This window comes from Cricetulus griseus, chromosome 2, assembly GCF_003668045.3.
Source record: "Cricetulus griseus strain 17A/GY chromosome 2, alternate assembly CriGri-PICRH-1.0, whole genome shotgun sequence".
NCBI classification, from domain to species: Eukaryota; Metazoa; Chordata; class Mammalia; order Rodentia; family Cricetidae; genus Cricetulus; species Cricetulus griseus.
In genome coordinates, this window is record NC_048595.1 from 145,090,155 (window position 1) to 145,115,443 (window position 25,289).

General features: G+C 39.6%; 2 protein-coding genes across 4 annotated transcripts in view; one reads left to right on the top strand and one right to left on the bottom strand.

The window, feature by feature from the left end:
• Sbspon (somatomedin B and thrombospondin type 1 domain containing) overlaps positions 1–6,620 on the top strand; it is a 29,136-nt gene extending 22,516 nt beyond the window's left edge. The window contains exons 3-5 of the mRNA XM_027398817.2: positions 2,184–2,274; positions 3,058–3,234; positions 6,144–6,620. Of these exons, the coding sequence (XP_027254618.1) occupies positions 2,184–2,274; positions 3,058–3,234; positions 6,144–6,261 (386 nt within the window). The 3' untranslated portion in view covers positions 6,262–6,620. The remainder of the gene's footprint in view (positions 1–2,183; positions 2,275–3,057; positions 3,235–6,143) is intronic.
• Positions 6,621–16,777: 10,157 nt separating this feature from the next.
• Positions 16,778–25,289, bottom strand: part of Terf1 (telomeric repeat binding factor 1) — a 29,036-nt gene continuing 20,524 nt past the window's right edge. For all 3 annotated transcript variants that reach the window (XM_027398820.2, XM_027398819.2, XM_027398818.2), the window contains 3 exons: positions 23,910–23,998; positions 21,751–21,857; positions 16,778–17,706 (listed from right to left, as the gene is read on the bottom strand). In XM_027398820.2, coding sequence (XP_027254621.1) covers positions 17,530–17,706; positions 21,751–21,857; positions 23,910–23,998 — 373 coding nt within the window. In that variant the 3' untranslated portion in view covers positions 16,778–17,529. The remainder of the gene's footprint in view (positions 17,707–21,750; positions 21,858–23,909; positions 23,999–25,289) is intronic.

A 25,289-nucleotide genomic window follows, 5' to 3' on the forward strand; every position in this document is an offset into this window, starting at 1 on the left:
CAGGATCCCAAGGAGCTGGTTTGCTTTTAAGGTGTGCCATAGCCAGGGGTGTGGAGACTCAGGCAACAGGATTGGGAGTTCAAGACCAGTCTGGGTTACTTATCAAGAGTCTGTCCTCAAACAAACAATAACACAGACTATCAAAATAGAAACTAAACATGAGTATGATCTGGACTGGTCTCCTGCAGTCCAGGCTGATTTTGACCTTCTGATCTTCATATATCTAGCTCCTGAGTGATAGGATTGTGTGTGTGTGTGTGTGTGTGTGTGTGTGTGTGTTTGTGTACCAATACACATCTGTTTTGTTCTCTAGTGTTCTCTGAGAGCTTGGGATCTCAGTCATGTTAAGACAGTGCTCTACTAACTGAACTACATTGGCACCCCCTGGACTGTAAGTCCTAAAGACGAGAAGGTGAAAGCCGGGCATGGTAGCATGTGCTTATAATGCCTGTGTTGAGATGGACACAGATTCTCTCTAAAGATCAGTGGCCACAGTGACCAGCCAGCCTCAGCAGAGACCCTGTGTCATAAAACAATGTAGACAGCTTTGAGGACTGACATCTGATGTTTCCCCTGACCTCCTCTTGCATGAGTATACACATATACATACACATACATACAACACACACACACACACACACACACACACACACACACACACACACACACACCCCACACTAGTCCTGGCTTTGCCTATGAAAACTTACTAGACCTCCAAATGCGGGAAGGTCAAGGCCTTCTGGGCTGTTACATCTGCAATTGCAGAGCACCTGCTGCTGCTACAGCCCCAGCCACAGTTGGAGCCAAGTTCCATATTCAGATAAAGATATGGAATTTGGTGTCTGACTAATGCTCCCCCCCCAAAAAAAAGAAAAAAAACCCAAACTCCATTGGTTTTGTCTGAGGAACATGACAATAAAGGGTTATTTCTCTTAAAATAAGGAGAAAGAGAGGGAGAGAGAAATAGGGAAAAAAAGAAAGGGAAATCTGAAAAAGAATTAAGGCCTGCCATCTTGTGGCAGTCAGGTGCCAGGAAAATCAACATGTGTGAAACTTTTTTTTTTTTTTTTCAAACTAGTGCCCTCACACCAGTTTGCTCATGTTAATAATTTTAGCATCTGAACACCTAACACCTGCCTGTATCTATCCTTGTCTAGACTGTTCAATTTCTGAAGCAAAAGGCCGGAGGGGTTGTTGAGTCACTCATAGGTTCTGCCCATCTGTTGATTCACCAAGCAGGACTGGAAATATTTTGGAAGAAATTGTCTATACTGAACATACATAACTGTGTGTGTCATTTGTGTGTCGTGTCTGCTGTGTGTCTGTTCATGTGTGTGTCATGTGTCTGTCTGTCCATCCACGTGTCCTGTGTCTGCTGTGTGTTGTGTCTGTCCTTCTGCATATGTGTATCATGTCTATCCATGTGTGTGTGTTTATGTCCATCCATCCATGTCTGTATGTCATGGATGTCTGCCATGTGTGTGTGTCCATCTGTCCATCTATCTGTGTGCGCTCCCACACACAGAGTTCAGCGGTTGATGCTGCTTTCTCCACCTTACGTTTTGAGACACAGTGGCTCTCTGAGTCTGGAGCTCACTGATTTAGCTGGGTTGACTGGCCAGCGAACCCAGGAATCCTCGTGCCCCTCTCTCCCTAGTGTTAGGATTCTATAGACATTGCTGCCATGCCTGGATTTTCTTTCTTAATGAGATTGCTCGGCATGGAGCGCAAGTCCTCAAGCTTGTGCAGCAGCAACACACTACCATCTGAGCCACCAGCCCCCAACTTCTTTCCCTTGGTATTGTTCTCTAAACCAGGACTTCTCCCCCTCCTTACTTTCTTTCTCATGCTATAATCTCCATTACCACTTTCTTTTCCTTGTCTCCTCTCCAATTTCTTTTATTTCTGCCAGCTTTTTGTTTTGGCCCCTCTTCTTCCTTTACGATTTCATGCCTGGAGACCAATATGCTCAGCAGAAGTCTGTGGCTCTCTCTAGCTATCTAGATACATATAAATACTGATTCAGTTTGCTTCAGAAGATGCTATAACTGTCTCTCTTGATGCTGTGCCACTAAGATCTTTGGATTTGGAAATGGAGACCTTAGACAGGCACGGAACCCAGTTTGGGAAACCTTATTGAGCACTTTGACTTCATGAATACATTGTAATTCTCCCTTCTCTAGTTCCTGCATTTATAACTAGCTCTGCATTCAACAAGAAGAGAACAATACAAGCCGCATCTCCACAGTGGTCTACACACACTGAGGATGCCGGGTAATTGTTGCTTTAAAACTACTGTTACATTTCCCCCCCCCTCCCTCCCTCCCTCCCTCCCTCCCTCCCTCCCTCCCTCCCTCCCTCCCTCCCTCCCTCCCTCCCTCCCTCCCTTTTTGGTTTTTGAGAAAGGGTTTCTCTATGTAGCCCTGGGTGTCCTGGAACTAGCTCTGCAGACTAGGTTGGCCTCAAAGTCACAGAGATCTACCTATCTGGGATGAAAGGAGAACACTACCATGCCCAACAGCTTCTGAGAGTCTTCATGAACTGTTTTGTGAATTTGAAAGTTGACACACTTTCATTCAGATAAGGGAACCTAACAGCTACTTGCTCAGATCCCCAGGCTGCTTACTATTGATGAGTCATTGAATGCCAGATTTTTATCCTTGGAAAAGGCACAGTATGTCGTTGAGCATGGTGGTGCACACTTGTAATCCTCACAGTTGGGGGGTGGGAGTGCAGTTAAGTGGATCAGGAGTGCAAGGCCAGCCTCAGCTACAGTGTTAGTTTTGAGGCCAGTATGAGCTATGTGAGCCTGTATCTTAGTCTCCCATATGTGTGTATGTAAGTATGCATGCATGCATATATGTATGCATGCTGGGCAGTGGCACATTTGTAATGTCATCACTTACGAGACTGAGGCAAGAAGATGGCTACCAGGTCAACCTCGGCTACTCAGTGAAACCTTGCCTCAAAAAGTAAAGGGTGAATAATCTTTGCTAAATGGGGTTGACATGGCTCCTTAAGACTTCCTACACTATTGGGCGACTTCTTTTGCTCCAGATACTGTATGGAGTTCAAGACAGAGTCCTTGACTCCTCATTGTGCCCTGGGCAACCGTCCCCTGACTCGATGGATGCAGTATCTCCGAGAGGGATACACAGTGTGTGTGGACTGTCAGCCTCCAGCTATGAATTCCGTGAGCCTGCGTTGCTCTGGAGATGGCCTGGATTCTGATGGGTAAGAAAAGACAACTGACCAATGGACTTTTCTGCTTCCCAAGGATCTGTCCTCTGTGTCCCAAAGAGCTGAGCAGTGTACAGCATATCAACACGGGATGTGGGCAGCTAGAAGAACCTGTCCAGGGACCCAAATGCAGGGCTTTGGTTCTCATTAAGGGACCCAGAAGCTCTTTGCATCAGAAATACATAGGCCAGTTTGGCTATTGGGCTTCATTTTAGATGAAGTTCCCCAAAGACTACCAAAACCCTGCTAACTCCAAAGGTACTATAGACTCTTGAATCTGAATCTTTTGGATTGGAGAATTAGAACATGCACATTCTTGGCCCTACTTCTTAGGACCAAATGAACCAGAGTTTTAGTAATCTCTTAGGTCTGGACCTAAAACTTTTCCTATAAAACATCAGAAAGTAGTTATTTTTGGCTTTTCATCCAATACATCATTTGTCATAACTACTATACTCTGATAATGGCCATGAAAGCAGCCATTGGTACTATTTAAACCTTGGCTTTGTTCTAACAAATCTTTATTTGTGAACACCAAATTCAAGTTTTGTATGATTTTCATGTGTTGTGAAATAATCTTCTTTTGATTCTTCCTTAACTGTTTGTTGCTGCTTGAGATAGGGTCCCACTTTAGCCAGGGATAGCCTGGAACTCACTACACAGGCCAGGGTGGTCTGGAACTTACGGCAGTTCTCCAGAATCAGCCTCCAAAATACTGGATTACAAACATAGACCAGCATACCGGCTTCTTTTCACTCTTAAAAACATAAAAGTTGTGGCTGAAGAGACGGCTCAGCAGTTAAGAGTTTGTGCTGCTTTTGCAGAGGACCCAAGTTCATTTCTCAGCACCCAGGTTGGGTGGCTCTCTACTGCTGGTAACTGCAGCCCGGCTCTTTGGGTTCCTGAAAGACCCCCACACATATGCATATAAGAAAAAAAAATACAAGCAAAAAAAATTAACATTAATCCTTAACTGACAAGTCCCACTCAAAAGGAAGGGGTGGGCAAATAAGGCGTCATACTGTGCAGGTCCTCCCCAGGTGATTCAGACCCCAGTGATGTTCCAGAGCTGCTGTGCCTGAGGTGGGTTTTCTGAGAGGGGCCACTGCAGACATTGTTTCCCCGCAAGCCTCTCCCACTAAACCCCATTTACAGCTAGGAGACGGATCACTGGGGTCACTATGGACAAGGACCAATTTAGTCGCACACATAATGGTTTTCAGCATGTAAGGTGTAACTGGTAAAAACAGATTAAAAGATACTGACCTTTCCAGTTACTCATTATTCCAGTCATGTTTTAATATTTAATAATTCAGTTCATGTTTATTAGTCACTTGTGCCTAGCAGTCTCTATTGAGTTCACCATGTGAGCAATAAAGTAGGTAAGGAATTCATACCAAATGAAACCCAATATTTGGATTTAATGTTTTTCTGAATACCTCATCTCTATTTTGACTTTAAATGAAGTTATAATTCAATTTGTACCCAATAAAGAAAGCACTAAAACACTGGTTACTATATGAGTGACTTAATATTTTAATTCTCTGGCTTTGCTTTCTGTACTTCTTTCATTTTTCATTATGAAATCAAAGAGTTTGAATAGAATGAAAGTGGTCATTTGGTTAGACCCTCCTTACTTAAACATACCCAACACACTATTGTCCTCTGTGCAATACCTGCATTCATCCTGGAGAAAAGGACGAGGAAGCCCCAAACCACTCTGAACATGAGTGTTAACTGGTAACTCACGTCAACAGAACCCCAGAAAGAGCAATCTTTGTGACTATAAAGAGGGGGTGGGGAGGCTAGAGATGGCTCTGTGGTTAAGAGCACTAGATGCTCTTCCAGAGGATCCAGGTTTGATTCCCAGCACTCACGTGGCAGTTCACATCCATCTGTAAATCCAGTTCTAGGGATACAATGCCCTCTTCTGGCCTCCATAGGCATACATTTGGGCAAAACACATACATACAAATAAAATAAAAAAGTGAATAATTAAAAAAAAACTTATTTGTAATATACTTTGAAACTATGTGATTGCTATCTTAGTTATGGTTTCTATTGCTGGGATAAAAACTATGATCAAAAGTAATTTGGGGGGTTGGAGAGATGGCTCACTGGTTAAGAGCACTGACTGTTCTTCCAGAGGTCCTGAGTTCAATTCCCAGCAACCACATGGTGGCTCAAAACCGCCTTGAGTGAGATCTACATGCAGGCAGAAGACTGCATACATAATAAATAAATAAAATCTTTAAAAAAAAGTAATTTGGGAAGGAAAGGGTTTATTTAACCTTATAGTTTGTAAGTTTATCACTGAGGGAAGTCAGGGCAGGAATCTGGAGGCAGGAACTGGAGCAGAGGCCATGGAAGAGTGCTGCTTACTTGTTTGTTCCCCATGGCTTGCTTAGCCTTTCTTGCAGTATCCTGGACCATCAGCCTAGGGATGACACTGCCCACAGTGAGCTGGCTCCTCGCACATCAAGCATCAATTTTAAAAATGTACCATAGGCTTGCCCATTGGCCAATCTGGTGGGGATCATTTTCTCAATTAAGGTTCCCTCTTCCTGGATGGCTCTAGCTTGTGTAAGATTGACATTATACTAGCCAGTACATTGTCTTTAAAATCAACAACAAACAATACATTAGGTCTGGCTCAGCTGTTAAGAGCACTTGATACTCTTGCAGAGGATCTAGGTTCAGTTCCCAGCACCCACATAGAGGTTAACAACACAGCTCCAGGGAATCAAGTACCCTCTTCTGGTCCCTGTAGTCACTAGGCATGCATACAGCACACTCACACACAAATGAAAATACATAGATCTTTTTAAAAACATACCTGTGTAGATTAGAATTTCCTTTGGTTTGCTTTTAGTATAACCCACATTTCCACAATATCGTTTCAGAAATCAGACTCTTCGCTGGCAAGCCATTGGCAATCCTCGATGTCAAGGGACCTGGAAGAAAGTGCGGCGGGTAGAGCAGTGTTCTTGTCCAGAAGTGCACCGCTTCATTTTCATATAGAGTACCTAGAAGCCACTGGCATCGCAGTTGCCAGTGGGCTGAGTATTGCTGAGTTCAACACTCCAGAAGCCTCCAAAAACTATGCCAAGTCCCCCGGCACCCTCTATTGCCATGCTTTGCCTCTGAGAAAGAAAATTTAGGGATAGTTCTCAAGGATCACAACCTCTTTGTCTTTATTTTACTGAGTTAAGGACCCATACTAAAAGCTCTATGGCCTATGACCTTGACTTTACATTTGGCCACAGAATACATGTCCATTTGTACTAGAATCACTACCATGGGCTCCAGTTTGGGGTCAGTTCTTGTTTAAGGGCATCTATATGGTCTTTGTCTTTATTGGTGTTTTGTTTTAAATTAAAGACCGGGTCTCACTATGTAGCCTAGAATTCACTATGCAGACCAGGCTGGCCTCTAATTCATAGATATTCAACTGCCTCTGCCTCATGAGAGCTGGGAGTAAGTGTTGCATTACCATGCCCATGCCAGGGTTTTCTTTGTTTCTCGTCTCGTTTTTTTTTTTGTTGTTTGTTTGTTTGTTTTTTTCCTGGCTGTAGAGCACGGTGGTATTGAACTCAGAAATCCACCTGCATCTGCCTCCCAAGTGCTGGGATAAAAGACATGTGCCACCTATTCTTAAAAGCTCCTCACTTAAACCCTGTCTGGAAACCGCCTCCCCCAAAAGCTCTTCACTTAAAAAAAAACTGTACATATGTGACTCATGCATAAGTTCCTATACATTAACTTACAAGTTATAAACTAATTTTAACTAAATAGTCACAAATAATTTTCCACAGGGAAAGTTGTTCAATTTCAATTGTTGTTTTGTAATGAAAAGCCAATGCCCAAGCTAAATAACAGTTTAAAAGAAGAAATTTTCTTTGGCTAGTTGAAAAGATCAAATATCCAAGCTAGATCAATAGGAATTGCTTAAAGTGTCAAAATTCTCCTGAAATTTTGGTACCAATGAATGAGCCAAATGCTTTTATAAGCACTCTATCATCATTCATATGTAAGATTGTTTCCAATGTTTAGTGCCTGAAGCAGACTAAAACAACCTCTTAATGTCAGACCTAACATGTTTTGGGTGAGATGCAGAGGTACATATGATAGGAGACACGGATCTCCCTGTAGACATTATGCTCTCATTCATAGGCAGTAAAATATTAGCTTTACCTTATGGCTGGAAGATAGGTGAGTTTGTAGCCAAATGGCATGGTGTACTTCCAGATCTAGGAAGGCAAGCTGTTCTGTGGTTATCTGTGGAGCCTGGTCCAGGTTCTCCATCTAGGACTCTATTTCACTAAAGATCACCCTGAGTATGCCCAAGACTCCAGTAAAGGACCTTAGTCTGGTTTTGTTTTGAAGTAGGTTTTAAATTGAGAGTATTTTCTTTGAAGAATTGAATCAATATTTAAAGGGTATAATTCCTTTGGTCTGAATTGAATTGTATAATTATTCACTAACATGGTATTTTGGGGGCACTGATCATGCAACAAGGCCAGTAGTAAGCTTGAAGGGGTGTCAAATGTCTCCAGGATTATCTGTGACTATATTTTCATTCAACTACCCAGGTTGTTTTCATGGAAAATTAATAAAAACAAAACCCTTGAATTTTGGGGCTGGAAAGATGGCTCACATTTAAGAGTGTGCTCATTACTCTTGGAGAGGTCTGGAGTTTGGTTCCCAGCACCCATGGAGGATGGCTTATAACATCCTGTAGCTCCAGGATGTTTGGTTGGGCACTCAGACATAAGTAACCAGTTAAATGTCTTGAGTTATGCAGTTTTTAGGTCTTGGTGAGAAATACAGCTTACTTCTCCTCCTTCCCAAATAAATCATGCAGATAACTTAGGTGAGAGGAGGAGACAGTCTCAACTCAGTAACTTTGAATGTATCTTTTGTTTCCCCCTCTGAGACAAGGTCTCTGTAACTCAAACTGGCCTGGAACCCACTGTTTAGTTGAGGACAGTCTTGAACTTCTGACTCCGGCTCCCTACCCCCATCTCTCAGATGCTAGCATCAGAGGTGTGCATCCTCACTCCAGTGTTTTGGTACTGAGGGTTGAACCTAGGATATTATGCATTCTAAGAAAGCAACCTGGGACACATGTTTTGAAGATGGAAGGAAAACAAGATTTTACTGATGGATAAACAAGAGCTGGAACTCATTTTATATCATTGAGAAGATGGAATTAGCAGTGAGCAGCTTTCTTCCCAAAGGCAGGAGGTCTCTCTCGGTACAGGGTGACTTTTTGAAGATCCCATTTGCTGTCAGGAAACTAGAGAGGAACAAAGATCTTTGTGGAGGCAGACTCTCTTCAGCATCAGTAGGTGTTGAAAATCTAACAACAAAACCTCTAAGGTCTGAGAGAAAATAAATTTGAAGCCAGCTGTCTGTCCAGGTGTCACTGACTAAGCATGAAGGCTAGCTTCTGCCTTCTGGACAGACAAGGTTTCTGATGCACTTCTTATTAAAAGGCCCCTCTTCCTCACAGAAAGGAGAATTTTTGAAGACAAGAGAGGAGAAGACACAAACATAAGGCAGTCAGAGGATCAGAGAAGCCCGTCATCAGAGACTGCAAGTTTGTAAGGCCCACTGAGGGCCTGGCTCATTGGTTTTCTCTAAGGAGCATCACACCAGACACAGAACGAAGTCCAAGATATCAAAACACAAAAGAGCACAAAATATTCTAGACAGAAAAATATGATTCATATGTATAGGACCAGTAATTACAACAGTGTAGGACAAATTATAATGTAACATTTGAAGCTAAAAGACAACAGTGATACCTTTGAAATTAAAAAAGGAAATGCTTTTCAAAATAAAATTCTGTATCTAATAAAATTATTCACCACATACAAGGAAAAAAAAACCATGTTTTTTTTTTTTTAGACATGGAGAGCACAAAACACGAGCCTCCTAGGGACATTTTACACCAATGTCACAGCAATTCAAGAATATTTTTCCTGAATTTTATGAAGTTGGTGACACAGGCTAGGTATGGTGGCAGAGACCTTTAATCCCAATGACTGGGAAAGTTGAGGCAGAAGTATCACGAATTCAAGATCTATCCTGACTAGAGAGTTTTGAGATACACAGCATTATATTCAGATGAGTTAACTCTAACTGTAGGATCTACTGTAAATACACGATACATGATCCTAACAGGTTTGTTTTCTTTTTTAAATTCAATTTTCAGTTATGTATCCGAGTATGTGCACATGAGTACAGGTGCCAGCAGAAGCTGGAGGCAACAGATCCCCTAGAGCTGGAGTTACAGGTGGTTGTAAAGCCACTGGATGTGGGTGCTGGGAATTGAACTTGGGTTTTCTGCAAGAACAGTATGTTCTTAACCACTGAGCAATCGCTCCAGCCCTGTTTTTTTTTTCTTAATTAAAAAATGATTTCTTTTATATGAATAGCTGTTTTACCTGCATGTTTGTCTTTACTGTGTGTGTACAGTAGGCACAGAGGTCAGAAGATTTTCAGATCCCCTGGAACTGGAGTTACAGATGGCTGTTAGCTACCATGTGAGTGCTGGGAATCAAATCTGGATCCTCTGGGGGAAAAAAAACCTAGTGCTTTTAGCTGCTGAGCCATCTATCTAGCCTTTGTTTTTTCAAATGATAAATTACATTTATTCAGTAAATAAGTATCAACAGTCAACACAAATCCAAAACCAACTAGCAGCCCTGGGACTGAGAAACAGCTGGATGACTTCCCTAGGGTGTTGATCAGGAAGGGCATGGTGTGCAACACACATGGCATTGGGCAGTGGTTTCATGATCAGTGCAACGGGTAACAGGGACATGCACTAGATGGCCTGTGGGAGGAGGGAACCCAGTGGCTATTGTGGTGGGGCCTTGGTCAGAAGGGCTCTCATCTTCTGCAGCAGAGTCACTGGCCCTAGCCTTTTTTTTTTTTTTTTTTTTTTTTGAGACAAGGTCTTACACTGTAACCCAAGTTGGCTTCCTTGCCTCAGCCTCCTAAGCAATCAAGTGATAAGGAAGGAGCCACCATTTTGGTTTCTGGAGAGTTTTTGTTTGTTTTTTTTAGAATCAAGTTGTATCTAAAGCACCAAATAGTAAATTATAATAAATTGTCAGATTGAATGACAAATTAAAACCAAAGCAGTTAACCAACAATGAAGGAATCCCTGACAATGAAGGAATGGGAGCCTGCCTGGTATGCGTCTCACATCTGTAACGAAGCAGGAGGTTGCTGTGGATTAACCTGGCCTACAGCATAGACAAATAAAGAATTAAACTGAATAAAGGCAAGGAGTAGAGGGACATGAGGAGTCATGTAGAAGTTGGATGTGTCACTGCGTGATCGAGCTGTGGTTAGGTTTCAGCCAAGTTTAAGTAACCACAGAAAGAAGGAAGTAAAAGCATGTTATTCAGAATGAGGGTGAAGAGAACCCACCAAATAGGTACCTAAGAGCCGCTGAGTAAAATCTCCAAAGAGGAGGACTGGGAGATGCAGAATGAGCCTTTCATTTAATGCCATTCGGTATTCTTAAAAACGATATGCAAATTCCTGTGAAGAATGATCTGGGAAGACAAAAAGGGCTCTTAGATTTCTTTTTGTTTTCATTTCGAGAACAGTTCTTGTTACATACCCAGGCAGCCATGAGTTCATGGCAATCTTCTTACCTCAATCTCCCCAAAACTAGGGTTACAGGCATCAATCAATGGGAGTTTGAAGAGGCTTGGGGTAGCCAACCTATGATCTTTTGAGCTCCTGCTGTGCTTTGCACACGTCCAGCATGTGGTTCATTACACTGTATCACAGTTCCATTTCCTGAGATTCATAAGGGTGAAGCATACATCTAACCTACTCCCTATTCAAAATTCCAAGTTTATAACAGATACATTTTCCACAAAATGACTCATCATAGGATTGCTATTCTTTATCAGCTTTTAGTGATGGCAGACTCCTCACCACTTGCTAGCAGAAGAAAGGCTTGGAGCCTATTTGATGTCACTGCTCATTGGAATCTGAGAGGGGAAGAGGTGTTCCACACTGTGAGACAGACATTTGCGAAGAACACATTCCACCACAGGTGCATTCTTGGCAATTCCCATGCCTTCCTCCATCTGCTGCAACCATACACTTCCACTGGTATTGAGACGCTCTGTCCTGGGGTTCCTTATGCTAGTGACACTGACATGCTGGAGTAAAGGGGAGCGATCCTGCCTGAACAAAGACATTTGTGCTATGGAATATCGTTGTGTGATGTGCTTATACAATTCAGAGTCAAAGTAACTGCAGCTTGCATGCAACAGTTAATACTGTTGTGCTTATCAGAGGTTGCAAGAAATAAGATATTTCATGCAGTGTAAAGTAGTATACACATTTATAGTTATGAGTTCCTTAAAGATTCAAGAGGAAAGAAAAAACAATTACCTTTAAAAAGTAAGCATATAAACAGCTAAAAAAAACCCACTATAATATTCTTTTCATTTGAGAATTATAGATCATTTGAAGACATCACATTTATTATGTCACAATGTCTTCTAGAATTTTTAGTCTTTCAACACAGTATCACATATAGAAATAACAACTCACCCTAACATTGAAGTCCCATGACATGAACATGTGTTTAAGGTGCGGGCTACGTGGGAAAAACATAGAAGCATTTTATGTGCCACTTATCATTTTGTTGGCTTTGCCAGACTCGTGATCCCTAGAGCCTGAGGCTAGACTCTGTAATCATCTCTTGATGACATAGCTTTAAAGCTAATATTGTGATTATCCTCAGTATTATGATCCAGCATGGGAGCCTGAGAAGAGGTGGAAATGTATTCTTTATTCCCCACAGTCCAGTAAGATGGACTGCCAGCCCACATTGGTACCACCTCTACCCTCCAGCCAGTTTTCTCATCACTGCAGGCTGCTTTCTAGTCTTGGATGGCTCATCTTTTAAGAGGGCCTGCTTAGTGTTGAAGGAGAGGGAGGCCCTTTCCATTGCATTCTCTTCTCCAGCAAGAGGGTTGGGGTCAAAGCCCAATTTTAGCATATTGGGCCTGAGAGGCTGTGATGAGTTACACCCTATAGATTAGATGCCCAAGATCTCATCAGAAGGCTGGTCTTGGATATAGTTTCAGATTCAGAAATGACTTGTGGCCAGAATGAAGTTTGACCCATTTGTAAATAAGAAAAGGAAACCTAGATCTCAACAGCAAGGGCAGCAAAGAGCAGGCTGTCCTGTCCTGCCCCTTGTCCCTATGAGTAGTTTGAAAGTCACAGCCCATACCTATCCACCAGTGTATTATCTAACTAGTTCCAGGCAGAGTACACTCTGGCTTGGGTGGCCTTTATGGCCTGAATGCCTGAAATAGTTGCTGTCTAGACTTTTACATTAGAAATTTACCAAGACCTGGTCCTCTGGGGCTGAGATCTTTTAATGTTATTAGTAATGGTGTTGAATTAAACTTGCCTTTTTATTTTCTCTCTCTTTTTTAAAAGCTTGCTTTGTTTATGGATGACTTAAAAACTTTTGAGCATTGCATTCTAGAACCTATAATTACATATGCACTCTTCTAATGGCTGCTCTAGAAATTATATTTAGGCCGGGCGTTGGTGGCGCATGCCTTTAATCTCAGCATTCGGGAGGCAGAGGCAGGTGGATCTCTGTGAGTTTGAGGCCAACCTGGTCTCCAGAGCGAGTGCCAGGATAGGCTCCAAAGCTACACAGAGAAACCCTGTCTCGAAAAACCAAAAAAGAAAAAAAAAAAAAAGAAATTATACTTAGTTCTTACTTTTCATGGTTCAAGAGTTATTAATCCTAAGGTTGGGGAGATGGCCCAGTTGCTATGCAAACATGATGGCCTGGGTTTGATTCTCAGCATCCACCTAAAAAACAAACAAAAAACCAGGGAAGGTTTTTAGCTAGTGCTAAGGAGACAAAGAATAGGAGAATCCCTAGGATGCACTGGCTACCAAGTCTAATTGGGTAGGCTCCAGGTTTAGCGAGAGTCTGTTTCAAGAAAATAAGAATGATTACAGAAGACACTTGGCAGCAAACCCGGATTTTATCTCCACAGTGTACTTACAGACAGACACAGACACAGACACACACACACACACACTCATACTAACATTATACTTTGAGTGAAACACAAAAGTACAGCAGTCAGACTGGAAGCAACTCCCATTGACTGAATATTTGGACAGACAGTGGGTACAATCTATATGACAAGAAAACTTTGACTACACTCAGTGGCAACCAATCCTAGAAACCAAACTTATCTGATAATCTTCTTAGAATGTGAAGGGGATCTTCACAGCAGGATCTCCACAACACAGGACAACAGGATATCCAAGAGGAGCCCCAGTGAGATCCCATTGTCAGTGGTGTAGCAGAAACCAGAGGCCTTGAGACAGATCAATGACTCATGGCAATGAACACTCACGGGTAAATATGAACATACTAAAGGGTATGGGTCTCAATAGGTCACACTACAGCTTCCACAAGATTCTTCGTTTTTTTTTTTTTGTTTTTTTTTGTTTCGATTTTGGTTTTTCATTTCAATTTGGTTTTGATTTTGGGGTGAAGGTTGCAAGGATAGAGGCTGCATGCAGTTGCAAGGATAGAGGCTGCATGCAAAGGGACAGGGAGATACGTGGGATCAGAATGCATGATGTGAAATCTACAAAGAATCAACAAAATTAAAAAAAAAAAAAAAAGAAAGAAAAAAAATCTGCTCAGAATGGCCAGTACCTGCTAACATCCTAATATCTTGCTCCTACTTCCTACTTGGGTCTGAACAAAAATTGCAAGTATACCCAAATGCTGCCTGGCACCTTCTAGTTTATTCAAGTTTTTTTTTTTTTCTTTCTTCTTTCCCTTCCTGTTGTTTAATTGATAGCTGACCCAGTGTGATCTACAGGAAGCCCCAATCCCCAAGTACTTTAAAAAAAAAATTAAGTTTGCATTATCAGCATAAGAGAAGTAAATTTCATATGGCATTTCCATACATGTCTTTATAAGTTTGTTCTATTCATATTCCTCTCCCAACTCTGCCACAGTCCCCATACTCTAATTCACACTCCCTTTTACTTTCATGTAAAGTTCCATGCATCCCATTAACCCTTTCCCCACCTCTCAGAGTATTCTTTCCTGGCCTGTACTTATGTATACATACTGTGGTTGTTTGAAAGAACATAGCCCCCAAAAGGAGTGGCACAATTAGGTGGTGAGGCTTTGTTGGAGGTAGTGTGTCACTAAGAAGCTGGACTTTGAGGTCTCACATATGCTCACGATACCACCCAGTGTCTCAGTTCTCTTTCTGTTACCAGCATATCAACATGTAGGGCCCCAGCTCCAGCACCATGCCTGTCTGCATACACACTGCCATGTTGCACCAAGATGATAATGGTAAGAGACCAAGATGAAAATGTAAGAGACCCCAGTGAAATAGTTGCTGTGGACATGGTGTTTCTTCACAGCAACAGAAACCCAAGCTAAAACACATACACACATAAACATATGCAAAACTTAATCTAGACTCTGCCTATGCAGTGATAACTTGTCTGAGTCTTGCTTCTTTTACTTAACTTCATTTCCATCTCTATCCCCTTAGGAAAACCGGAAATGAACATTTGAAGTTGCTAGAGCCTAGATAAAGTGAAACAAAGACAAATCTGAGTTGGAAATCAAGGAACAAATATGTCAGCACAGTCATGTTTTGTGAAAACTTGCATTGCACTGCATGGTTTAGTACCAAGCTGCCCTAGAAGCACAAACTGTTACTATAGCAACTGCTGAGGAGAGTAAGCAGGGACAGAAATTCTGTAAGCAAAGCCTTTCATCAAGTTATTGCACCAGGTATGGTAGTATGGCAGAGGCAGGGGAGAAACTTTGTGAGTTGGAGACTAGGCAAGTCTACATAGTGAGACGAGACTGTCTCAAAACAAAATGAAAGGTCCCTGCATTTCTTCACTAGGCACTGCTCTACTTCTATTAGTCATGGGAGTTCCAAGGAGCTGACTCGGCAGTCTGTCAGCTTGTTGGCTGTTACAGTGGCAAAATAGGTCTTTGGATGGCCTCACTCTAACCTTTTTATTTACTGTTCAGTGCTGGGGAGAGAACCCAGGGTGTTGCACATGCCAGACAAGTGATCTACCTAAGCTACAGGCCTATATATGTAACATCCTCAAATGATTACATTTTGAAAAATGGTCAGTGCTGCCAGGGGTTGGGGAAGTAAGTGCTGTTTGTAAGAAGAACCCAATAAATATCCCTGTTATTAGAACTGTTCCGGATCTTGCCTTTGATGGAGGGGGCAGATGAATATAAATAAAATTGTTTAGAACTCAATATGGAGACCACAACTGGGAAATCTTGACAAAATGGACAATGCTTTAGGAATATGCTGCTCAATTTCTCTACTATTCTTTGAAAAAACATTTTATATACAAAGATGTTTTGCCTGTATGTATGTCTGTGAATAACATGCATGCAGTATTCATGGAGCCCAGAAGTAGGCACTGGATCCTCTAGAACTAGAGTTACAGACAGCTGTGAGCTGTCCTGTTGGTACTGGAAATCAAACCCATGTCCTTTGGAAGAGCAGCCAGTGCTCTTAATCATGGAGCCATCTTTTCAGTCTATAATTCTTTTCACGCATCTACAAGTTATATGGGGAAAAAAAGCCATTTAAATAAATACAAAACAGTTTTGGGGGCTGATAAGATGGGTAACCCGGTGAAAGAACTTGCCTCAAAACTTCACAACTCAAGTTCAATCCTTGGAACTCACTTGGTAGGGGGAACACCCACTTCTGTCTTATTTAGGTCTTTATTGCTATGATAAAATACTATGATTAAACGGTTTATTCCATCTTATTTTAAGGTCAACAGTCTATCATTGAGGGAAGCCAGGACAAGAACTCAATGTAGGGATAAGGTGAAGGAACTGTTGAAGCCATGGAGGAGTGTTGCTTAATGGCTTGCTCAGTATTGCTTTTTCTTATACAACCCAGGGCCACCTGCCCAGGAGTGGCACTACCACCTGTGAGCTGAACCTTCCTATGCCAATCATTAGTGAAGAAAATGCCTTACAGACTTGCCTACAGGCACTCTGATGAAGGTATTTTCTCAGTTGAGGTTCCTCTTTCCAAGTATCTCCAGCTTGTGTCAAGTGGACAAGATACTAACTAGCAAACTCTCCCAAGTTATTACCTGACTTCCTCATGCATGCCATGGCATGCAGATTTATGCATTCACTAAATAAATGTTAAAAGATAAAGAAATAAAATAGCTTTTAATAAGTGTATTTTAATAATGTACCATATCTAATTGGAACCTTTTAAAGCAATGGGTAAAATAGCAGGCATTTTATAATAGCAATTTAGATTTGATGATTTATGAACTATGTTTAGAGTGACATTGACCTGAATGCTTATTTTGACGCAAGATGCCAGCTTTGGAACTAATCAGCAGTATACTGGGTAAACACGGTCACTGGGCAAAAGTGAGGTAGCTACTGGGTCAGGAAGCACACAACAAACTAATGTCTCTGTTTATTGGGTAAATAGAATAACAAATTCAAGAACAATAGGAAAATAATGCATGATACTTTGATGAAAAATTACACATTACACAATACCATTTCTAACATAAATATTTCAATAGGTTGAGATTTTTATTCACTTGCTAAATATAGCAAATAAAACTCAAAATGCTAATTATTAGTCCTTGAGTTAATATTCTAAAGAATAAATTGTTGATGAAAACTCATTTTCCTTTAAATGAAACTCCTTACAGAAGTCAAGCTTGTCAGAACTCTGATATTGTTTTGAACATTTATCACTCTATAGTAGTCTTCAGTAAGTAGTACATTAGCCATAAATCAAGAAAACAAAAACAAAAAAATCACCACAAAGGAGTATCCCAGTTCAGTTCTTTAGAAAATCCATTTCAATGTGGCATTTTGTAAGGTTAGTCTACAGACATGGAGGAGCAAACAGAAATAGCCATAAACAAAAACTTTCTACCTTATTAGGCTCTTACTTTTGTATTAAAATAGGATGTGGGATACAGTACTGAACTTGTAAAGGTTCAATGTATTTATAATTTACAAAAATAAACACTCTTAAAGAAAAACACTGGTGGCATATAATTTTACTTTTACAGTGCAAACCTGTAACAAATAATGCTCTCAACAAATACTTTAAGACCCATCACTGACCAGAAAGTTCTGAACAAACTGTAGGGATCCAAGTATTTAACTATCCTTGTATTAACCTAAAACAAACCCATTCAGCCTTCAGTTTCTGAGTTAATCAGTTTTAGTTTCTTCATTGTTCTCCACCTGTCTTTTAACATGACACTTGTTCGGTTGTTGAACTTATAATGTGATAGTATTTTAGCCCAATTTCCCTCTCCATATTTCCTTACACCACACTTCAAAATTCTGTCCTCTTCCCAAAGCCATGTCTGTTGAAAACAAAACAAAAAACATAAAAGTTACTCAAAGAAACATTCTTTACAGACAATACATCTTTTTGAAATCAAAGCAATGCTTTGTTTCTTAAAAATGATTTTCCTATATATTTTTGTATATATGAACACACATACATATATGGTTTTATAAGACCTTACCATTTCCAAGTAACATTTCATGATAGTGTTACAGAAGCTTAGCCACCTAATATGGGACAGCTATATAGTGTCTATCTAACTTCAGGTTCACTGAGATATCTTAAAACAGCTTTCACCTACTTCTGAGTAGATCCCTCCACATTTCTAAATAGAACTAATGACTGTTTAGTACTTCACTAACAAACTCAGTGAAAATTCTCTCCCTGTGCCAGGGAAGGTACACACACACACACAGACACACACCACTCAAATCTCCTGTTATTTCAAAAATGCACTACTGTTAATTAAACACGCAACTTAAACTGGGAGAAAGTAATGAAAAATTTAGATAAAATCTAATACTTTGCATAGGTGACCAACTGATTATTCCTTCTTTTGGCATGATAAAGGAGGGGTTTGAGTGTCTAACACACTAAATTTGTACACTGATACAGCTGTATTATCTATAACACTAAAATGAGGAAGCAAGCAGGTATCCGTCAATGAATGAAAAAACTTTTAGCATATAGTTTATGGGGAATATTACTTATCATTAAAAGGGAAATTCTGGCAACATACTTAAGCCTTAAGAATAATACACTAAGTGAAATAATTTAGAAATGAAAAGACAAGTACTGGGGCTAGAGAGATGGCTCAGTGGTTAAAAGCACTTCTTGTTCTTCCAGATGACCTGGGTTCAGATCCCAGTATCCACACGGTAGTTTTTTAACTATCTGTAACTCAAGTTCCAGGGGATTCAATGCCCCCTTTTGACATCTACAGCATAAGGTACACTTGTGGTACACATATATACATTCATGTAAACAATCACATAAAATAAACAAATCTTAAAATAAAAATAACCCAAGTACTGTATGATTTCATTGATATGAGGTACCTAGAATGGTTAAACTCAGAGACAGGCAGTAAATGTGACAGTTACCAAGCATAGAAGAGAAAGGGGAAAGTAAGTGTTTTAATGGGTCCAGAATTTGTTTTGAAAGATAAGGGTAGACTGTGGCGACAATATGAAAATATGATTATGTTTAATGCTACTAAACTGTACACTTAAAAAGGATTAAGATGCAGTGAAGATATGGTTCAGCAGTTAAGAACATATTCTGTTCCTGCAAAGGATCTGAGTTTGGTTCCCAAAATTGTGATGGGTGGCTCACAACTACTTCTAATTCCAACTCCTGGAGACTTGACACTTTGAGCATCTTACTCACATGCATACCCCTAGCCCAGAAATATGTACAATTAAAAGTAATAAGTCTTAAAAATCCTAAGATGAAACATTTACCATTATGTATATTTTACTACAATTGAAAAAAATAAAATTCATATTAGAAAATTCTGGTTTTAAAAAAAAATCAATGTATCCTAAAGACAAATACGAGATGAAAACTATCTTACAGATGGGCTGAATACCAGAGAAACTGGCAGTGACCATAGCTAAAATCCTTTTAGGTTTGTATGCTACTATACATAGGACTGTGCCTTCTACTTGGTACCTTCACAATGACGTAATTCACAGCAAAGGAAAAGCTTGTTACAGGTAATTCATACTATGTAATCTTTGTGTGGAGGATATCCTTTTGAAAGGCATTTACTTTTTTCCTTTAATGGAATATGTTTATAAAAGGATCTGCAAATTTTAATGAGGCAGGCTCAAGTATTTTATTTAACAGACAAGAAAAAAAAAAAAAGAACTATCCAAATAGGAATTGAGTAATTTAAATGAAAAAAATTAAACAAATGAATGCTTCAATATAACATAAAGTTAAGTTTGTCAGCCACCTTCTGACATGAGTTCTCTATCACAAGGTCAATAGTGGACAACCGGAAAACAAAAACAGGAAACAATGGCACAATCAATCCATATATTCTTAAGATCATATAATTGATACTCTCCCTACAAGAGAAAAACTGTTCTCTGATAGTTGTCTATGAATGACACCTGTGCTCTATTCTCAAATCCAACTGGGGAAGATTCTGTGAGGCACAGGTTTCTGGTTTCCAGTTGGAAAAGCAAAGCACTTGGAAATTATCATTCCTATCCACAATGGGAAAATCAGAACAGCCTGAAAATTAGTCTTATATCCATCAGAGAATCAGTCATGGGTCAGATAGAAAAGAATCAAAGGAACTAATGGAAGCTGGTAGTGGTGGATGACTATAAATCCAGTATCTGTGAGGCAAAGAAAGGAGAAGCAGTAGCCAGATGTGGAAGCACATGCTTTAAATCCCAGCACCAGGGAAGCAGAAGCAGGTGGATCTCTTTTGAGGCTAGCCTGGTCTATAGGGTGAGTTTAGGACAGCCAGAGATACACAGAGAAACCCTGTCTTGAAAGGCAGCCTTAGCTACATAAAGAGTTTGAGGTTAGCCTGAGCTACATGATAGCATATTTCAAATAAAAAATAATACATAGTCATGACCCACCTGCCAGCTGGACAGCCCCCACCCCCTCCCTCTTCATCATCCTTCCTGAGGCCACCCCTTCCCCACAACAGATTCCATGGGCCCAGGTACAGTCCACACCAGTCTGAAGAACAGGTGAGTGAAACTTAAGGAGATCAAAGGGATACACATTGGAAACGAAGAAGTCAAAGTATCACAATTTGCAGATGATATGATAGTATATAAAAGTGATCCCAAACATTCTTATCAGGGAACTCCTACAGCTGACAAACACCTTTAGTGAAGTGGCTGGATACAAGATCTTCTGGAGGTATCACTATCCCTGATTTCACTCTAGGGGTACAACACTTTTTTTAAGTCTAACCTCCAGGATCTTTACCATATTTCAGGATAAAGATAATATAAAATCTGGTGCTACTTCTGTCATGGGTGGGGAGAAGAATATTTTGAAATACTCCCAAATTAAAAAAACTCCCATTCTCCTTCATGGGTATCTATTCTCAAAGAAGTTAATTTTACAAACCCCTAATTGACCACCTGTAGTCCCCTCTAGATTTCCTGATACCCAAGGAGTACTGGTGGTAAGTAGACTAAGAAGCACTTATGTAGGTCACAGAACAAAAGGTCCCCCCAAAAAAGCAGCATCTTAGAGATTAGATCACATATCAATTTGGATTAAAGTGGCCTTATATAACCCAGTATAAAAACAAACATCCAAAAACAGTACAAAGCATCACGGGCTAATGAAGTAGCTTACTGGTACAGTAGCACTCGTTTAGTATGTACAGGTCCTGCCCCAGCATGGTGATGTGCAGGAAGTAAATCAAATTAGCTGTTGATTATTTTGACTATTATGCTATTAGGACAGTTATCTATGCAAAATAACTTTGAGCCACAGGAAATATTCCTAGTGGGCTGATTCTCAAAGCTCTTACACTTGAAATGATTCAAGTGCTAATACGTTGAAAAAAAAAAAAAAAAACACATCTTAATTATAGTAAAAAAAAATTCCAGACACAGTAAAATGACAAGGGCTAGATTTATCGATCTATTGTCAAGAGTTGGAAAGTCAGATAAACTACTACATCAATAGTTTCACATACTGGACAAATGGCATTCTGATGACACTAAGTGGGAGGAAACAATGTCAACCCTGAAGTTTACTTAATAAGATCTGATCAATGCTGGGTGGTGATAGTGCATGCCCTTAATCTCAGCACTTGGGAGGTAGAGGCATGAAGATCTTTGAGTTCGAGGTCAGCCTGGTCTACAGAGCGAGTTCCAGGGTAGCCAGAGCTACAAAGAAACCCCATCTTAAAAAACAAAACAAAAATCCCTGATGAAATTTTGTAATTATTTTGTAATTTCTGTGTGGTTTTCAAATGCGCTAAGAATCTTATTTAAGTTAGGCCTATTAGAAAAAACGAGTATAAATACTTTAATGTTTATAAATATTACTCAAATGGAGTGAAAAATACCTGTTTTTTCTTACGCCTGTGTTTCTCATCAGTGTCTGGCTGATTCTTTGAAATATATAATCCATTCCTTGCAGTGGTTTTTCTGTTTCCTTTTGTTGATATTTCACCTACGAATAAAAACACTAACATTAATTCCTCCTTCACATTAGAAGAAAGGGTATACTTTCCAAAGGTTACCATGAAATTCCTGTTTACTTTAGCAACTATAAAAAAATGAGCTCTATATGTTTAATTATTTTTCCTTCAAAGCTGGAAGCAACATAATTCTAGGAATCCATCTGACTAACACAGAAGGGTCCTCTCACCTGCAGAAACATACTTTATCACCTGCATAAAGAAGGAAAAGTGCTTTTGGTAGAGGATCACTGATATGTTTTATGATATTTAATAACAGAATACATATTCTTCTCAGATATACATCATCAATGATTACCAAGACATACCAACAGTAGGCCATACCATTAAAAAAATTCTTTAAGGAACTGGAAAGATGATTCAGCCAGTAAAGTTCTTAGTGTATAGTCTGGTTACCCAAATTCTATACCTGGTGGAAGAAGAGAACCAACTCCTGGAAACTGTCCTCTGACAACTGTCACTTGGGAGGCAACAGTAGGAGGACTACTGATAGTTAAAAGTTCATGGCCCACTTAGGATATAGGTACTTTTTGTCTACTATAAATTTTCAGACCACAAGGTAATTAAATGGGAAATCAATAATAGATATTTACAACAGCCTTAATTATTTGGAGAGTAAATAAGCAAGTTCAAAGTGAAAAATCACTTTAATTAAATGGAAATCCAAAGCCAAAGCAGCAATAAAGGAGGGATTTCTAGTACTTAGTGCATGTCAGAGGAACTCCTGGTCAGGTCAGAGAGAAAAGTAACTCATATACAAAGATGGGATAAGTCATGTTAATGTCAGATTTCAACACTGTAGCAACTCAAAATCAATTTGTTTGCAAAGCTGTGACCAAAAAATATTTCTAAAGAGTATTACATTTAGACAAAAAGTTTTAAAGAAACACAAAGGATAGCAGATTGTCTTCAGAGTGCAAGAATTTAGAAACTATCGACTTAAAAAAAATCCAGACAAATAGGAAACAAAATAAAGATGCAAAGAAAAGGGAATCCTGACTACAGGATTCATGAAGAATAAATTTAAATCAGTAAGGTAGAATTTCATAGGGACTTTATCAAGAAAATAATGCTATAAGCCTTGATTATACAAAACATAAGAACTAGGTATGGTGTCACACACAAGTAAACTATGGCCAAATAAGAGGATCACAAGTTTGAGATGGGACCAGATTACACGGCCAGATTCTGAACTGAACAAAATCAAAATCACAACAATTTGTTTAGTTTGATTCCAAACCAACTAAAAACAGCTAACTAAGAAAAACAGAAGATTAGCTTTTGGGGAGAGACTTTTGCTTAAAGAATTCTACATTCTAAAGCTTAAATTTATATTTACAGACACAAAGAGCCAATTTTCTATTTCAAATTCTTTATCCAAACTTAAAAAATCATTTATGAATAGACATGTGTGTGTGTGTGTGTGTGTGTGTGTGTGTGTGTGTGTGTGTGTGTGTGTGTGTGTGTGTGTATGTGTGTGTGCGCGCGCGCGCGCGTGCACACCACTGTGCCTTTAAATAGAGTAAACATAAAACAAGACTGTGTATTCATTAGCTGATAAAAATGTTATAGAAAGCCGGGTGTTGGTGGTGCACGCCTTTAATCCCAGTACTTAGGCGGCAAAGGCAGGCAGGTCACTGTGAGTTTGAGGCCAGCCTGGTCTACAGAGCAAGTTCCAGGTCAATCTCCAAAGCAATACAGAGAAATCCTATCTCAAAAAACCAAAAATATTATGGAAGATCAAGGAACCCACTTCCCTGGAAGTACTGATTTGGAATTCACTTATGCAATGTTAATAATGAGCTTTGATTCTTCATTGTGCAAAAAAGTCTGAAGTTGCTAAATACAGTTAAGGAGAAAATCAATGTGACTAATAGCCAAATAATTCAGACTAGACCATCAAGAAAGAGCTAATTTTCTAAAGCTGGCTTTGGTCATCTGAGGTGCATTTTGTGATATGGTGGTAAGGGTGGCCAGCTACAGTATTTCTCTCTTTTTCTACAACTATAGTTAATAGTACTCACTTTGAAGAATTCCCATTCCTTTTTCTTTCTGATTAAAATCTGGTTGACAGCTTCCTTGTTTCAACTTAGATAAGGCATTCTTGTGACACCTAATAAAACATGAGAGCTTGAGATTAATTCCAGAGTCTAGTGAAGGTATAAAAGAAAAATGATTTGTTACCTCTGCTATAGGATCTTCTACATTGGTCTATTTCCCTTGTTGCTCTCTTTACTTAGTGACCCACATTAATTTTTAATATTTCTATTGTCAAACTTTCTTTTATTTCATCTTTCTACAGTTCATCTACTCAGAAATCATGACTCTATCAGCTTTCCAAATGGACCTAGGAAAAACAAAACAAAAACAAAAGAACTCCCAAATACTCCTTAAATTACAGGAATTTATTTTCCTTCTCTCCTGTGGTTTCTAAATAATTTTCAGTAGGAGAATTTTCAAAATTCGTTTATTTGATGATAGACCATGTACTTTCCAGCTTCTGGAAATAATGGACGTGGCATATTTTTAACAGCCCTATAAAGCCAGTATTATTCTAGTTTTATATAGAAGCAAATTAGAACCTAAAAAGCAGTGTGCCTGTACTTATATAAGTATGTTAGCCCAACCTAAAATGTAGACATTTTAGCTATACTTTCATTAACAAAACAGTCTGCAACTCTTCCTCGCCTTTCCTTTCTTCTAAAATGTTCTATTGTGTTATTTTGTATTCTCTAGAATGCTATTTTCAAACTCTTCGCCTCTTAAGTCTAGTGTCCACCTCTATCCCTGCTCCACCTTAGGACAATATTTCTCTCCTTTTGATCTTGTCAAAAAGAGAACAGCTTAATCTTCCACCTCCCACCAGTCACGGTATTCCAACGATGGGTCTTCACACCATTTGATTTTACAGTGCTGGGGACTGTATCTGGTCCTTATACCTGCTAAGCAAGTGCTCCATCACCATGCTCTATCACCAGCTCCAAGAATTTTTATCTCCTAATGAATGTTACTCCTGCTTCCACAGAATCTCAGCCACTCAGGAATGCTACTGATACCTTCTATCATTCTTCTATAATTCTTGCCAGTCATTATCATTCTAAGAACTTACCACCATTTATGTATCTTTTTTATACCTAGAGGTGTGATTAAGAATTATTTCAAGTTAGGCATGCCTGTAATCTTAGCACTAAGAGGTGATTTTACAGTTAAGTTCCAAACTAGCCAGGGCTGTATATTGAGACCCTGTTCCCTCTCCTCCCCAGATATATGTATATGCGTGTATACACACACACACACACACACACACACACACACACACACACACACACAATCTAATACAGTGTTTTTATGGACAAACTTGTAACGTCTTGAATTTTTAAGTCGTAATCACCAATCCTTTCCAT